Below are 16,373 nucleotides of genomic sequence, written 5' to 3'. Positions count from 1 at the left end.
GAAGCTCGGCATCCCGGAGTAGCGGCGTTGAATTTTTGCTTTTCCGTCGAAATGAACTATGTTGTGTTCCACGGAATTGGCACTTTCTTCGTGTATATAGAGCCACCTTTTGCGCCATCCTTGGACGCAGTCGGGAAATTTGACGTCGAAATAATCGACGTCGGTTCGGATTCTGAGATAACTACACCACCTATGTTGTAGGTGGCGTTGTGCGCGCCATTGCGGCGAAGGCAGAAAATGCGCTTCCAAAGAGCCCAATTAGGAGCGACTCCAAGGAAGCATTCGCAAAGCGTGATAAAAATAGAAATATGAAGGATGGAATTGGGGGTCGGCTGGTGCAGCTGAATCCCATAGACAAAGAGAAGACCGCGGAGGAAATCGTGGATTGGGGTAGAAAGGCCACGGATGAGATGATCAACGAAACTAACCCGGTACTCCATTGGAGGGTTGGGGTAGCTTTCTTCGGCTGGGAAAGCGGATGGCGTCTTCCTTCTTCATGAGGCCAAGCCTCTTCATCGAGGTTGACATCCTGGTTGGAGATTTTAGATCTCTCCCACTCAAGATCTTCAGCAGCCATCGTGGATTACGGAGTGCTATGGCGAGTGAGGCGCGTGCGTGGTGGCATCAACGACGCTCGAAGAAGCAATGTTCGTGTACGCGAGAAGATCGAAAGAGATGGGCGCGGGGAGTTTTCGCGAGAGGGGAGCGGATGTGCGGCGCAAGCGAAGGACCGAACGGAGGTTGAAGAAAGGTTTATATAGGCTTCGGGAGAAGTAATGAACCGTCGGATGAAGAAATCGTGTGGTGAAAAGAGATCCGAGTAGATAAGAGGGTAAAAAGGTATTTTTATGAAGATGGAATGGAACAGGCGTTACTGAGCGTGCACCAGGAAAAGCGGAGGACGTGTGTCCCCCACTTGCACGACGTGTCAACGTGGTGGGAACAATGGACCCACAAAGCAGAAAAATCTCGACCATTAATAGAGCTGGAGAGAATTTGACAAAGGAAAATATGTCGACAAGAAAAATAAAAGGAGAATGGCGACAGGATAAGTTATTTGAATACTTCGGGAGCCTTTGGTCGGAAACAAGTTTTTGCCCAAATGCTCGGGGGCTACTTCGATAAAAGTAAAGTTTCGACTATGGCAGATATAGAAATTGTGGGAGCCTACAACCAAACACAAGTTCTTGGCTGTAGCCTCGGGGGCTACTCCCATCGGGAGCGCTGTTCGCGCACCCGATAGATAGATAAAAAAAAGAAGAGAAGAGAAAGAATATCGGGAGATAATGGCAATATAGCGACAAGGTGGACTAAAATGTTGAGCCTACAACCAAGCACAAGTTCTTGGCTGTAGCCTCGGGGGCTACTCCCATCGGGAACGCTGTTCGCGTGCCCGATGAAATATAAAAAGAAAAAGAAAGAAAGATAGAAAAGCAAGAGAGTATATTTCGAGTTATAATTAACTCTACATATACTCCCATCGGGAGATTAATATAAGTCATATTTGACTCAATAAAATGTGCCATTCCAACAGCCGGAAAAGCACTCGACAATATATTCTCAGAACGCCAAAGTTGCGATCAATTTCTGAATGCCGCAAATTTGCGAAGGTAAGACCCCAGATCCATTCTGCTGGGCGTGGCATCGCCGAAGACTGCGGTCTGCTACTTTTATCCGTATGAACAGATACGAAGAAAAATCCTAACGGACGCGTTAGGTACTCGATAAATTTGACTGGGACTCGACATAATGGTAAGACCTTAAGCGGCACCTGTCGAAGTTTGCACCAGTATCCCGAGATCATGTCCAGGGACGTGATTTTGAAGTAGGTTTTTGCGGATTGCCACTAGAGCGGTTAACTAGTACCTGATCCGTCAGATGAACTAGCCCCAACTACCAATATCCTCGTACAATATAGAAATTTATATAAAGAGATATAGAAAAGTTTAATTTGTCGAATAAGAATAAGCAGTCGAGATTTTCCCTGATTCTACGATTCAAGCAAAATCTCGGGGGCTACTGACATAGGCATCCCAAATGGGCCTGCCAAAGATAGTATCTGGGGTTTAATGAAGGCCCGCTACCCGAAGAATAAGAAGGTTCGAGAGCCCAAGATATATTAAGGAAAGTAGAATTGTAATAGGAAGTGTTGTTTGTAATCTGGCGGGATGAGTTAGAAACCGTTCCGGACTCTGTAACTTGTACAAAACGAAACCCTCGGCTCCACCTCTTATATAAAGGGGGAGTCGAGGGACGAGGAGATCATCGAATCATTGTATGCAAACCCTAGTTTTCATAATCGTCGAGCACTTTTCGGCTGAAACCTTCGAGATCTACTTGCCCTCTACTTCTAACTAAACCCTAGCCTACAATCCATAGGCATTGACAAGTTAATCCCTTGTCACCCCCCACGCTGCAAGGGGTTTACTTTTCGATTCCATGACTTCTACTACTCCGGCGTCAGGTTCAATGACTAGCAGGATAAAGTGAAATCTACGCACATGCATAACTCGTCAATTACACTTAACATGGAGTAAGCAAAATAGATTTAATGTGTTCAATACAGTAACACTCACGAGAAGTTGTAAGGAAATAGTATTTCCCTTTTGTGTGTGTGTGTTGCCTTAACGCCGATACCAAGTTATCCTCTGTGTCCTTGGGATAGCGTACGACACTATACTCATGCATGATATATGGGTCAACGGACCCAATGTCATAGATTTGTCCAATTCGGCATTCGCGAATCTTCATTCTGCATAATATAATGAGTATAGTTATATGCATGCAATGGACGAGCCGCGGTAGAGACTTAAGTACATAAATAATACTTACAAACAATAGGCACTGATCATAGATTTGTCGAGGGCATCTTGATTGAATAACTGAAATAATTCAGAAAATTCGATGTTTATTACGTCATCTCCACGCCCGTAGTGCTCATCTTTGATTACCAGCATGATCCAGCTGACTTTCCTAACGTGCAGCCAAGTACCACTTATGCAGTTTTCGTAGTTGTGTTGATAGATACTGCAATTAATCCGATCTGACAAGAGGTTGCCCGTACTAGTATTTGTATGCTAATTGGACATCACCTCATATTATTTTTCTTTTGTGTGAAACCAAGCGGCATCATTCTCTCAGACATTTTATCGAGCACCTCATGTGCATGGGAAAGAAAAACAAACAAGCACACAACCCTCACACCTTCCACCAAGAAAAAATAGAGAGAGGGATGGATGAGGTTTCGCGCCTGCCACATGCCCGGCGACAAACCTTTAGCACCAGTTCGAGCTCTGCTGGTCCCCTGCGACATGGTCGCACGAACCGGTGCTGATGCAACCTTTAGTCTGAGTTCGTGACACAACCGGTGCTAATACTCTTTGGAGCCAAAAAACCAAATCCATTTCTTCTACTAGTATATGAACTACGTACATCTGTTGTCAAAGTTTCAGGATATTGCATACATCTGTTGTCAAAGTTTCAGGATATTGCATTCATGTCACGCTTTCTGTGTGATAAGAGGTTGCTAGCTAGCAAGTATAGAAACAGGAGATATGCATAGTTAACAGACGCAAGGGAATATGCGTGAGTTGATTTGAGAGTTTTTTTTATTTTAGCTGCCACCGAAAAAGCAATTTCATCTCAAGGGAAAATTCATTGCATTTTCAAGGGATTGCCAAGCTAGGCTAGGGATCGTCCGCGGGTAGCTTGGATTCCAAACTACTGTATACAGAGATACTGAAAAATTTCGAGAGTTGTTGCTTGCTGTAATAAATATCACTTTACATTGTACCACTTGACACAAGTAAACCAAACAGAGACACAAAATCGTAGAGTTACCAATGTCCAGACTAATCCTAGATGATACAGGAGTATTACATCAGGCTAGGAATTGCAGCCCATTATTGTTGTCGCAGTTGACTTCCAAGGTTCCGTCCAACACAAGAACACACGAATAAATTGCAAACAGAAACTGGCCTAGAGCAGTCTCTCGTTTGTACAGAACAGCGCAGAGAGGGATGATGATGTCTCTCATGGTACGTTCATCACCTGGATGGACTGCAGCATGTCAGAGAGAGCGATCACCAGGTCACCGGACTTGATCATGCCCCTGGCCTTGAGCAGGGAGAATGTACGGTTCAGATTGCTCTCCATGTCGTCAGAGAAGGTGAGGCGAAAGGGAATGAGGCCCCATTGGAGGTTCAGCCGTCTCCTGACGGACGTCGAGTTCGTGAAAGCGAAGATCGGGCAGTCAGGACGGCAACGTGACAACAGGGACGCCATGTGGCCACCCTTTGTGTAGACAAAAACAGCATCCACTTCCAATTTGTTAGCTGCAAGTCAAATTAGTTATTGTTAGACATACATAGCTCAAGTGCCAATGTTAATTGAGGTGTTACGTGAATAACCATGATAGTGCACAAAAATTGAAAGATAAACAGCAATATATTTGACAATATAGCAGGCATAATGTGGCAGCAATAATTACCCATTTTCGCTGCTGAAATGCAGATTTCTTCTGATATTTTGCCAGAGAAAGAAGACGAAACATCATCAAGTTCTAGTGCCTCATGATGCTTCTCCTCCCTCCACCATCTCTCAATCCTCAAGCTAACACTATTGAGGACACTGAGAGCCTTATCTGGATACCTCCCCATTGCTGACTCGCCAGAAAGCATAAGAGCATCTGCACGTTGGTGGACTGCTTCAGAAACATCGGCAACTTCCGCCCTGGTGGGTATGGGATACTCGATCATTGATTCGAGAAGCTGAGAAGCCACGATGACTGGCTTGTTTAGCTGCCTGCAGAGTTTAACTATCTTTTGCTGTATTGAAGGGACCTGTTCCAAGGGGATTTGTGCCCCCAAGTCCCCTCTGGCTACCATGGCACCATCTGATGCACGGATGATCTCCTCCAAGTTTGTTAAAGAGTCGATGCTCTCGATCTTTGCAATGACCGCTATGTCACTGGTCACAAACAGCAAAACAATAATGATCAGGATGGAACAAATTTGAAATCAAACAATGCTAATGCTTCAGAAATACATCGGATGGCTCATTTTTGTTCAGAATGCATATCTTTGATCTTGTCAGAAGCAAGCCATATAGATCAACCTCAGAAAGTATGTAGCATATACCGATAGTGAAAGATGTTTTCTAATGTCATTAATCTGCATGCAGTTACTTTACGACGCTCATTCTTTTAGCCACAAAACAAAATACTCGTGGAATGACTAGAAGTTACGATCCAAGGGCTTCAAATTTAAAGTAAGATGCATGTAGCACCAAAACCTAGTGCACCTCCCCATTTTAAAGCTTAAATATTCCCGTAGACATTGTGCTCTGAATTGTCCTCTAGAATCCCTAATTAAATACTAGTAGAAAGCTAGTCATACGCAGCTGGTTCCTGGCTTTGGTGAAAATGTAGGTGCCGAGCTCCTGAGAGTTATGGCTAACTGCACCATTTTTAGCATCTGAGATGATCCGTCTGGATCTACTGTAACTGCTGCATAATATATTTGCAATTCACCCTATTATCTGTTTTGTGAAAAGGTGATCATAAGTTGCTGATTCATCCTATTATCTACAGTAACTACAGAATCATACAAGAACTTAAATTGGGGCTACGAGAGTTGTTATAGCTCTAGAATACCAGTACGCAATGGGAAATATGAAGTCGGTAGAGAACATAAAACTATAATTGTGCTAATTAAATGCCTGCGTGTAAGAGGGGCGGGCTGTCCGCTGTCACACAGGTGGGCTGGGCATTAAGCGGATTTGAGCCACGGTGTTATATCAACCTTACTTGCCAGGTCTAGGATCGCTGCTGGTTCCATCAAGCCCTGCGCACTACGACATGCCTGAGGTATTAACCAACCTTCTGACACTATACACATGACTGATCCAGTACGAGGATGTGGTGCGGATTGGCGATGAAGCCAGCATGCAATGGCACCAGCATCGGTGATGTATTTGGTAGTGAAGATGGAGCGGAAGACTACGGCAGAAGGAGGCCTATGTCCAATAAGAATAGTTGATGATGCATGAAAATAATTGGGATCTCACACGCATTCAAGTTACAGCAATCACATAAACACTGGTGCACTTACGGATTACATGCTAGGAGGTTGAGCGATACACAGCACGCTATACCCATTACCCAACATTTAGATGTGCGTACATGGGTATATAGTCATGCCGAGAGAATAGGGCAGCGAACAAAGGGAAGGGTTGGTGCAGTTATGGCTGAGACTTTTTGGGGTTTGGTTTTCTGCTAGTGATATTGTAAATAGGTTGTTGGGAGCTGCGCGGGCTAAAAAAAACACGTGACTTGAGAAGGCCTAGCTGTCTGAGCAACTGTTTTCATGACCATAGTCGTTAGATTCCTTACATGTTATTACGAAAAAATGTGCAAAGACTCAACAAGCAAGGATTGTGATCACTTTTGGACAGATTGTTTGTTGCACAGGGAGTTAGAAGCTGCCATGTACCCTGGCATGGGTCCCTTGCACTGCTCATGCATTAGTTATTTAGTTTATTTGCCCATGTGTTACTTGAGCTAAGTGCCCATAACAATAATATTGCACCAATGGATGCATAAGGTGTAGCCTCTGCTCCATGGAGAGAAGGACATGAGAGGGATGGGAAGAAAAACATCAGTATTAACCAGGTCTTTTAAACTGGTCAAGACCTCAAGAGAAATATTACCTGCCACGACTCCTTGCTGCAATGTAGCTCTTTAGATGGTTAATTACTTCAGCTGACTTGACGAATGAAACTGCAATAAAATCTACACCTTCAGCAATCCCAAAGTCAATGTCAAGCCAATCCTGCAAAGGGCATCACAAGAAAAAAGGGATTATTATCATAACTATTAAATCCCTCTTTTAGTAAAAACACTCGTGCCAGTACCAAACTAAGAACATGATCACAGACTATTCCAAGGAATTCCTCAATATCACAATGCAGTGATTTGGGGTAAATAGGACATTTTTAATTAAAAAATATCGTTATTCAGACAGCAAACAAAATTTCTGGCAGTCCAAGGTATTAACAATAAATACTACAGATTCAAAGCAACAAATTATCATAATAGTAAAATCACCTTAGATGTAATTGTCGGAAGCATAGCATTCTTCTCGCGGACAACACTGCCATCCCGCCAAAATGTAAGATTGGCACGTGGCAACAGCAAACCAGGATCTGTGCAACGGCACTTAACATCTGGTCCTAGTTTCTCAACAACCTCAAACCGAGCCATTCCACCATCGACAAGAAGATCATCACCAACTCTCACATCTGTGTAAGAACCAGAAAAACATTAAGGCAGCAACAAAAACTATAAGGTCTTGTTTGGTACTAGAGTTTTTCTGGGGATTAGTAGGCATAATCCTCAAAGGGATTGGGTTGGGTGAAACCCTTACCTTCACCCAATCCCCAAAAACCCCAAATCCCCAATCCACTAGGTAGGGATAGTGTATTGGGTACTGGAGAAAATACACTAGAACCCAACATGCTTTTAGGAATAAGTGGGGATTTGTGGTTTGGTGGGGATAATCCCAACAAATCCTCTAGTACCAAACAAGGCCTAAAGAGGGTCAATAAAGAGGCATGCGAACCTTCAGCGAAGCCTTCGTAGTTCACATGAACAGTTAGTTCTGGGAGAGGTGCCTCAAAAGATCTAACGCTGAATGTCCAGATTTCTCCATCCTGTGAAATCCACCGAAACAGATGGTAAATGGAACTTCTATTAATTAATACAGAAATACTTTGCCAAAAGACTCATATTAGGCAGTAAATCATATAGCTGAACAAATCAGGTATTCTCATTGAATAAAAGTTTTGCTGAGTTGCTCACATCTAACTTCCTGCTCTGTGATTTAAAATTTCAAAAAGAGGATCAGAATCTCATTTTACAAAGTAATCAGTAGTGGCTCAATTACTTCTGGCTATTGATTGTAACTTTACTCTGAGATCAAGAGATCATATCATGTAATTGCTAGTTACCATCACATTTCAACTGTTATATGCAGAAAAAAAGATTGAGTTTGCACGGCAATTAGCGCAGATTTTACAAAAGGTTGAATTAGCTCAACCATGCATATATTCAATCTGTTGAATACACTGGTTACACCTACTGAATGTAGAACAGATGACCTGCAAAGTGCAAAGTATAGAATTCAGTAATTGCGAAGTTTTTGTGCCATGCCTACCTATAGAGGGCGAAAGATTCAACAAATTTGTGGATTTCAATTTTACAATTATTTTATGGCTTCTGCCTTGTTTTCCCTCATTAACTGGGCAACCCTTTTCTATAGTGAATTGCAGCAGGGACTCCTGGCCCTTTTGAGGTTTCTCGGGAAAAAGAAGGTATACTTAAACACGGTCCCGGTCATAATTAACTTCCAAGTTCTTTTTGCTTCGAGGATTAATTTCCATATCTTTAAATAAGCAAATAAAAACATTTCAGAAAGAAAACAACTTAATACTCGAGTCCTATTGACAAGTTAACCAAATATAACATGCCGAAGTATGTTAGATATCAGTCTTGTTGGGGTTGCTGTGGAATTGAACCCAACCGACTAAAAGTGGTTGGGGATTAGACCAGCTATCTCATACTACTACTAAATTGCTAACAGATCCATCTGGTACAACCAATCCACTAAATCACTCGAATAATATACAACCGACCGGATGACTGAAAACCTCCCTTGTTTTGTCAGCCGCTAGAAGCAAGACTTGAAGGATGTGATATAAGAACAACATATACTTCTTTTCAGGGCTTGCACCCTAGACCTTGACAATTACGATCAGAAGTTCATTGCTTATCAGTTGTTAGTTCTCTAGGATCTGGGAAAAAGTTATGCCCTGTTTGAGACAATTTCAATAGTATGCCTTGTTTGAGCTATTTTACTGGCCACCATACTTGTTAAAATTATAAATACCACTGGCATTTTCATAATGGGATATTCCATACCAGACTGTTTCTCTTAGCTCAAAACTAGACTAGCAGGTCACTGCGTTGAAGATAACTCTTCAAAAGTGCGTGGCCTAATAGATGAAGCAAAATTCAGGCATGACAGTACAGCGCCACTCTGCTCGTCCAGCCGCGCATTTCATCGAGCACAGGGCATGAAAATAAAATCCCAGCGCCAAACCAACAAAAAATAAACCGAGCGCCAGGCTCACCTCCGCCTTGGCCGCGGGCGCGCCGCCGAGGTCCCCCATATGGATCTCACTCCCCTCAGTATCCATCATGACGGCGATGGCGTAGCCCTTGTCCTCGTTGAGCCTGCGCACGGCGTCGATGACCTTCCGGTGCCAGTCGCGGTCCCCGTGGCACATGTTGAGTCGCGCGACGTTCATCCCGCCGACGGCGAGCGCCTCGAGCTCGGCGGGGCCGCAGGTGGCGGGGCCCACGGTGCAGACGAGCTTGGTGCGGCGCGTGCTCCGCGGCCCGTTCTCCCGCAGCTCGGTCTCCGTGGCCACGTGGGAGATTACGGGCTCGGCGGGCTCGGCGACGAGGAGGCCGTTGGGGTTGGGGAAGGCGGCGAGGTCGGGGAGGGCCGAGCTGCAGGAGGCGACCAGGCGGTGGGGCCGGCGGGCGGGGAGCAGGCGGAGGAGGGAAAGCGCCGCGCCGCCGAGAGGCGGGTGGGCTGACGCCGGGGCGGGGGGCTTGGGCGCCGCGAGGTGGAGGAGGGAGTGGGCGGCGGCCATGGCGGCGGCGGCGGGGGATGGGCGCGTGCGGGGTGGGGGTGAGAGGGAATTTTGCTGGGGGTTTTGGCTCGGGGAGGATGGCGGAGATTACGAGGATGATGGTTTTGGTACGATGCCGCCCCGCTTGGGGAGTGTCGCCGGGATGCGAGTTGGAAGGTGACGTGGCGAGGTGGTTTCCTGGGGGTTGGATCTAACCGAGGCTTCACGTGTTGTCATTTTTCAAACCGGACCGGTTTGGCGGCTTGCGACTGTGAATGGACCTTCATGTCGGCTTCAAACTTTCTACAGTTTCGTCCGCACAGTGTGAGAGGGTCTATTTCATCCAACAATGCTGGAGATTTGAGATTTTAAACTAATGTTTCTTTTCTTTTTTTCCTTCGAATGGTCAAACAATGTTGCGACTATTGGATTTTTCTTTATCAGACATCACACTATTATAATAAGTGTGATAAAGTCAATACACAGCAACATCGGTCCAAACGTCAACACCAACATAATGTGTTCACCCCCTCCATTTGCTTCTTGAAGATGATGTAGCCAGGGACGGCGCGTCTTGGAGGCCATACAGCATGTCACGGTCTTCTCTAGATGAAAAATTATGACTACATGTCAAATATTATATGTTTTGGTAATTGTTGGCTCAATTAGCATCGTCTGGCCCATGCTACAATAGATGCGATGGAGTTGTAGACCCTTAGTGCTGCCCAATAAGCATTTTGGCCCATAATTTGTGTCGTGTCACGCTCCGCCACTAGGTGTAGCCATGTTGGATATCACCGAGATATATAGTCAGTTGAGGGCATAATGGAACAATTTCATAGTTCAATCTTCGACTCTGTTTGAATTCCAATTCTAACTTATGTATTATTGGGACCTCCGACAGGATGGCTAGGTTCTTTTTGTGATGGGGGTAGCTCGACATCGCCTTCTTTCCGTATGCATTTTGCCTCATATAGGCCACTCATGAACATGCCGAAATCATTAGCACGAAGTGCTACCGGGAGCTTCTGTGTAGGGGGCAACTATGGACCGTACGGAAAACTACAAACTTCAATTGTCTTTAGTAAGGACGTTGAAAAAGGCATAATGTTGGTTATCAGAAGAAAAAAAACCTTCCATGGGTTATGAGAATTATAGATGGACTAGAACGTCAATTTGAAACTAGTATGATGTTATCTAGACCAGAAAATCATAAAGTGGCCTCCACCAGTGGAGGCTGGGATGGTCTTGCACACCATCAAGCCTAAATTCCTTCCTCGTAACCACGCCATCAACACGACTCCGTGCCAAAATTTGAGGAGATGCAAGAAGAAAGAATTGGGTCTAGGGCTGACCAAAAGCAAACAAAACTCTACATCTAACCACATCCACTCAACCTCGTTTTTGAAAGGGATTTTCCCTCCCCTAAGTGGTTCGGTGTTAATGAAAACATGATTATCATACTAACCATGTTATTGAGATATATGATAGTGCCTAAACACACTTGGAATGAAACATACATTGTTGGAGACTTCTCAAGCTGAAAAGAGAGAAGAGATGGAGTCCCAACATTTATTGTATACTGAGTCTTCAGTAAACCATACTATCAAGAGTGGGTTCGCTTCGGAATGTATGGGTGGAAACAAAACACAGTACACAAATCCACATGTATGGAACCTTAAGAATTCCCATGGTCGAGAGTATATATCACTCTTATTTATTTATTGTTATGCTCTTGAACTGCACGCCCGAATCTTCTAGGGTTATACCTCGGATGTTCCGGGGCCCGGTTGTACCGACATGTTTGTACCAGGGCACTTCCAAGGGTGGCGTCGAGGCCGCAACTCTCGGTACGCCCCGGACCTTAGCTCAAAACTCCACCTGGATGTTTTGGAGGGCACATCCTCTTCTTCCCAAGTGGAGGGCACGACCTTACCTCTCTCCTTCATTGTTTCCTTGAGCTCAAACCTCTGACATGCCCCCCCATTGCCCCAACTTCGTTGATACTTTAGGTTTTGATAAAGGAGATCCAAATATATTGGTTCTCCAATGAAATTTGATTCCCCTTGTTATCCCTTGCGGATATTGTTACTCTTGGGTGTTTGGGCACCCTAGACGCTAGTGGTTATTCTGTTACGGAACGTGACGTGCTACGCAAAACAAAACAAAAATACCGTGCACAAAACCAATACTATTGAAAATTATGAACAAATTGGTGGACTTTCGATAAAAAAAACACATGATCACTATTGAGTTGCAAGCAACGAGATCATACCCTTAACATACATGTCACCGCAAGGGAGTCGATGGCGTTGTCTATGTAGTCGATGTAGTCGATCCCGAGTCACCCAGCTATGTTATACCTCCTAGCCACGAGAGTCGAGAGTTCAGTCCTCGCAAAGATCACGATCGAGAGTCGAAATAGATGACACATCCAAGGTATCATCACGTACCTATGTAGCGTCATTGTGTTGACGTGTGATCAAGAACACTGACTAGCACGAAAGCAAGTTCATGGATCCAAAGCCTCTACAATAATTGTCTGATCTAAACAAAGGTAGAGACCCGGCAGCTCTTCCGCGAGAGAGAGGGCGTCGTGCAAAGCAACGACAACTAGGGTTTCAGTTACTGGGTGTATTGTCCACAGAGAGGGCACATGTTGCGACTTGTACACCTCTTGCGCGCATGTTGTCCTCTTTTTAGTGGTGTGAGGGCCTCCAAGGCTGGCCACTTCAAGGGGAGGAGTCCTGGTAGCTTTCTCCCATGAAGAGTTCTACTAGTCGATAACATAATCTTTCATGGTGCGTTGAGATGTGAAGGCGATACCTGACACCCGAGGGGAGGATCATGAAGCAAGATGGGACCATAAAGGTTGTAATATGGAAATTGGTCGGTGAGGTTGGAGGTAAGCCTGAAAAAACCTGATTTGGAGATGGCAGTGGCTGCAAAAAAGCACCTAATTTGAGACTTCCATGTCGCCATGCATCTCTCGTGGCGCTCCTAGGGAATCCTGCATGGAATTGTCACAACATGCTAGAAACTGTGGAGAGGCTGTTGGAATCCCTAAAAACCAACTCTAGGACGGGGTTGCTTAGATGGTTAATATTTTGTGCATATCTTATTTCTTACACGCTGGCAACTGGATTCAGAATTCTACGGGACATTACGAGGACCTGTTGAGCCTTTTATTGGGCATGCAGGTTTAGAACCATACGTATGGTTGCATGCATGAGAAGAATGTAAACTTCATGTAGTTATATTTTAACTATCCATCATTTCCGCACCGTATTCGTTTATACCGTATCACAACTAAAACGAATACGGTGCTAAAATTATCATATTTGCTTACCCGTAAGAGATAAAGATCTTATCACTAGTTTGCTTATGATCCTCGAAATTAAATAACCCTACTACCTCCGTCTTGATGTGTACATGCACGTATTTGTAGATCATCAATTTAATAGAACAAATACAATGAAATCACGAAATTCATTTAAGGAAAAGTACAAACACGTGCACACACAAAAATTGTGAACCATTGAGAGCTTTATTATTTTGGGTGACAAGATTACAATCACTCATTAGAGTGCTGATAAGAAAACCTAAGCTATAGTTGATCCCCAGGCATCTTCTCATATCTGGACTAGCTTGCTTAGGGCGCCCAAGTGTGCCGCTTGATTAGAGTCACGGCTTACATAAATAACGTTTAAGCTAGGTAAATCTCTCTAATCTCATGACAAATAGATCTAATCCCTATTATACTCTGATGGTCTTCATGAACCAACGTCGCCACTTCTTTGAATCACTTTCAATGGTGACTCTTATCATAGTTCCGTTCCACTGCTAGCCTCACACCGTCCCTGATCGCCAAAGCTTCCATCATAGACGCAGTGGCAGCGTGTCCATACCAGATCGCTTGGCCGCGTATGAGAATCCCCTCGCTACTCCGAACCACAAGACCTGTGATGTCTGTCTTATCTGTTTCAAAAAACGAGGCATCTGTGAAAATTGAAAAGTTGAATCGATTGCCGGAAACATCGTCCAAGACTAGCGCGTGACCGCGTGCATATGCCCGTCTCGTTGATATTCGCGGGCACCGGCACGGCAATGTACACCCACCCCGATGCCCCCGATGGTGGCGAGAGACAGCAAAGACCAAATCACCTCATTGGAAAAATTATCTTCACTCGCGTCCTTCAAATCACGTTCGCTAAAACATCAGATCGGTTGTATGGGGGCCCACCTTGCTGCTGCTCTTGGGGACGTTCCTCTCAAGCCGTTCCAAACACGACCCTAAAAAGAACTTATTTAAATTTAACATTTATTTATAATTTTAGAGATGCTTCGTCGTTTTCACATGAAAAAACATTAAAACGACCACTGAAAAACCTTGGAATACACCAAGGGAGGGCATAAAAACCTGACTAAAGGTCATGTTGGCTCTCGTCTTCTTCGTTGTCGTCGTCGTCGCTATCATCGCTCGAGTCGTCGCCGTGGTAGTGGAAATGGAAAGACCCGTTGTCAACACCTTAACGCTCATCTTGATGTTGCCTTCGTATAAGAAGTTCACCAAGCAGCTGAGCTCGATGTCATCGGCACTGGCAAACTTCTTCTAGTCGGTGTGGAGGTACATCTTGGCTTTCCCGTCGAACAAGACCTCCACGATCCACCGGCAGAAGCCACAACTTGATTCCCGCAGGCCGGCTCAGCCAGTGAGAAATTCAGCGAACTTGCCTCGAAGTTGCTTATTGTTGAAAGGGTCGTCATTGATGAGGATGCGAACTCGAAGTACTTGTCATGGGGGCACTACTCTTCCTAGGCAACGACGAGCATGCAGCACAACTGCCCCTGCCATGGTCGCGGCGTCATTGGCCAGTTGAACCCGCCATGGAGTGTGTGTGAAAAAAGTTGGGTGGCGGCGACTGGGGTTGTGGATGTGTGGCGCTAGGGCTGTGGATGTGTGGCGCTAGGGCTGTGTGAGGCACGATGAGCGAGCACCCCATTTTATACGCCAGAGGCAAGCAAGTGGGCGGTGGCGCGCATTAACACCGGCATATAGGATAAGGCGCAACGAGACATCTCGATGCACGTCTAGGGAAACTGCAACATCGGTGCGTGAAAATTAATTTGCATTGACTAGAGATAGGCGACGAATGCACAACAACCATATGTGGCTGACGAGGCTGACCCACCACTCACGGCACGGGTTTTAGTTCCGTCCAACGCCCGTTGTGTCCCATGTCTAAACGGGGATGGACTCATGATACCAAACACCGTATTAGACCGCGTCAGACGGACGACTAAAAGTAGTGATTTGGTGGACACGGTTGAAGATGCTCTCACACAGACATCACCACAGGTCGCTCTCGTGCGTGCACCGTGCACCCGCAGGCATTGCAATCCAACACGGACACAAGACTAGAGTAAAATGAGGTCAAACCACCTAACATAGAAAATGAAATCTCTATAAGACCGTAGTCCACGTTTGAATTAATCAGTTAGAGCAATTCCAATAGTATAGCTAACTGTTGGCTATAACAAAATATCATATCATTTGTAGTCATCATATAGCTAACATGTACAATAGTTGGCTATAAGAATATAGTACTTTACTAATATATGGCCCACCTTTCACTCTCACAAGGTGCCTAGAAGCACGTGCAAGAGCTGCCTATTGCATAGTAGCCCACCTCCCTTCTCTCTCATTTTCTCTTTCCTCCAACTCATCTAAAATATACTCCCTCCATTTATTTCTATAGTGCCTATAGATTTTTGGCATTTGTTTCACAATATAAGGCTGTAGCTTGGCATTTTTCAAATAACCCCCTCCATCAGTTAACTCCCACATAACATGCATGAAAAAATCCATACAAAATAGAAAACAATTAATTGAGATTCCTAATGCATGGTCCCAAGGATTGCTTAGATTTAGGAAGCAATGTTTTTCTTTCCTTAATTAAACCTGACTGCACATATATGGAGAGTCAACCAGACAGATTTGTGGGATTTGTTATGGTAAATTAGGAAGTTATCGATTTCCCTAATTTTAGTCTGATCTTGTCGGGGGTTCTTGTGTAAAAAATACTCTTGCGCTAATTTCCGTGCCAAAAAAATATAAACACTATAGAATGGAACGGAGGGAATATTATTTAATGTCATATTATTTAATGTCTTATAGTCAGCTGACTGGACTCTATTGTACTTGCTCTTATAACCGCAAGTCCTGTTTGAGGAATCAAGATTATTTAAGAACTTTGTCAGCTTGAGAACGGAAAACAAGCACTTCCTGGATGAGTCTGCAGGAGAAAACAGAACAAACAAACCTTGAGTTAGAGCAACAGGCACAAAGAACTTTTTGGTAGCTCCAAACCACAAGGGAGACTGAAGTCATCCACATCAGGAAATGGAAAGGATCAAGAGAAAACGAGGGGAGGTCGTTGATTTCTTTACCATTGTTTTCAAGGGCGCAAGAGAAGTTTTTACTGTTGTGATTCGGTACAACATATGGACAGACACATGGCAGATTCAACACTGATGATGGTATTCCAGCTGACCAAATTAATCGAACAAACACAGGTTCAACACCGAATCCTACAACTATCTATTGAGTATATAAGCAGGTGAGAACTGTCGTTCTCCACCAGATTAACTGGCAACACAAGACATCACATAGGACA

General features: G+C 44.6%; 1 protein-coding gene across 1 annotated transcript; it reads right to left on the bottom strand.

Moving 5' to 3' along the window:
* Nucleotides 1-3,739: 3,739 nt before the first annotated feature.
* Nucleotides 3,740-9,717, bottom strand: LOC124673979 (pyruvate kinase isozyme A, chloroplastic-like). The gene is made up of 6 exons (XM_047210020.1): nucleotides 9,190-9,717; nucleotides 7,620-7,710; nucleotides 7,106-7,299; nucleotides 6,709-6,830; nucleotides 4,490-4,968; nucleotides 3,740-4,334 (listed from the first exon to the last, which is right to left on the bottom strand). Exons 1-6 carry the CDS (start codon nucleotides 9,715-9,717, stop codon nucleotides 4,033-4,035), a joined length of 1,716 nt encoding a protein of 571 aa, XP_047065976.1. The 3' UTR covers nucleotides 3,740-4,032.
* Nucleotides 9,718-16,373: the final 6,656 nt, after the last annotated feature.

Source organism: Lolium rigidum, chromosome 7 (genome assembly GCF_022539505.1).
Source record: "Lolium rigidum isolate FL_2022 chromosome 7, APGP_CSIRO_Lrig_0.1, whole genome shotgun sequence".
In the NCBI taxonomy this organism is placed as follows: domain Eukaryota; kingdom Viridiplantae; phylum Streptophyta; class Magnoliopsida; order Poales; family Poaceae; genus Lolium; species Lolium rigidum.
Note: the sequence above shows the minus strand (reverse complement) of the source record. Positions and strands in the feature narration are given on the sequence as shown.

Excerpts from the sequence above, each read along its gene's own strand:
- LOC124673979 (XM_047210020.1), bottom strand. The coding sequence starts at position 9,717 with ATGGCCGCCGCCCACTCCCTCCTCCACCTCGCGGCGCCCAAGCCCCCC. Across the intron at positions 7,711-9,189 it reads CGCCCGCGGCCAAGGCGGAG|GATGGAGAAATCTGGACATT; the intron begins GTGAGCCTGGCG and ends TGGATTTCACAG. Across the intron at positions 7,300-7,619 it reads CTACGAAGGCTTCGCTGAAG|ATGTGAGAGTTGGTGATGAT; the intron begins GTTCGCATGCCT and ends GTTCTTACACAG.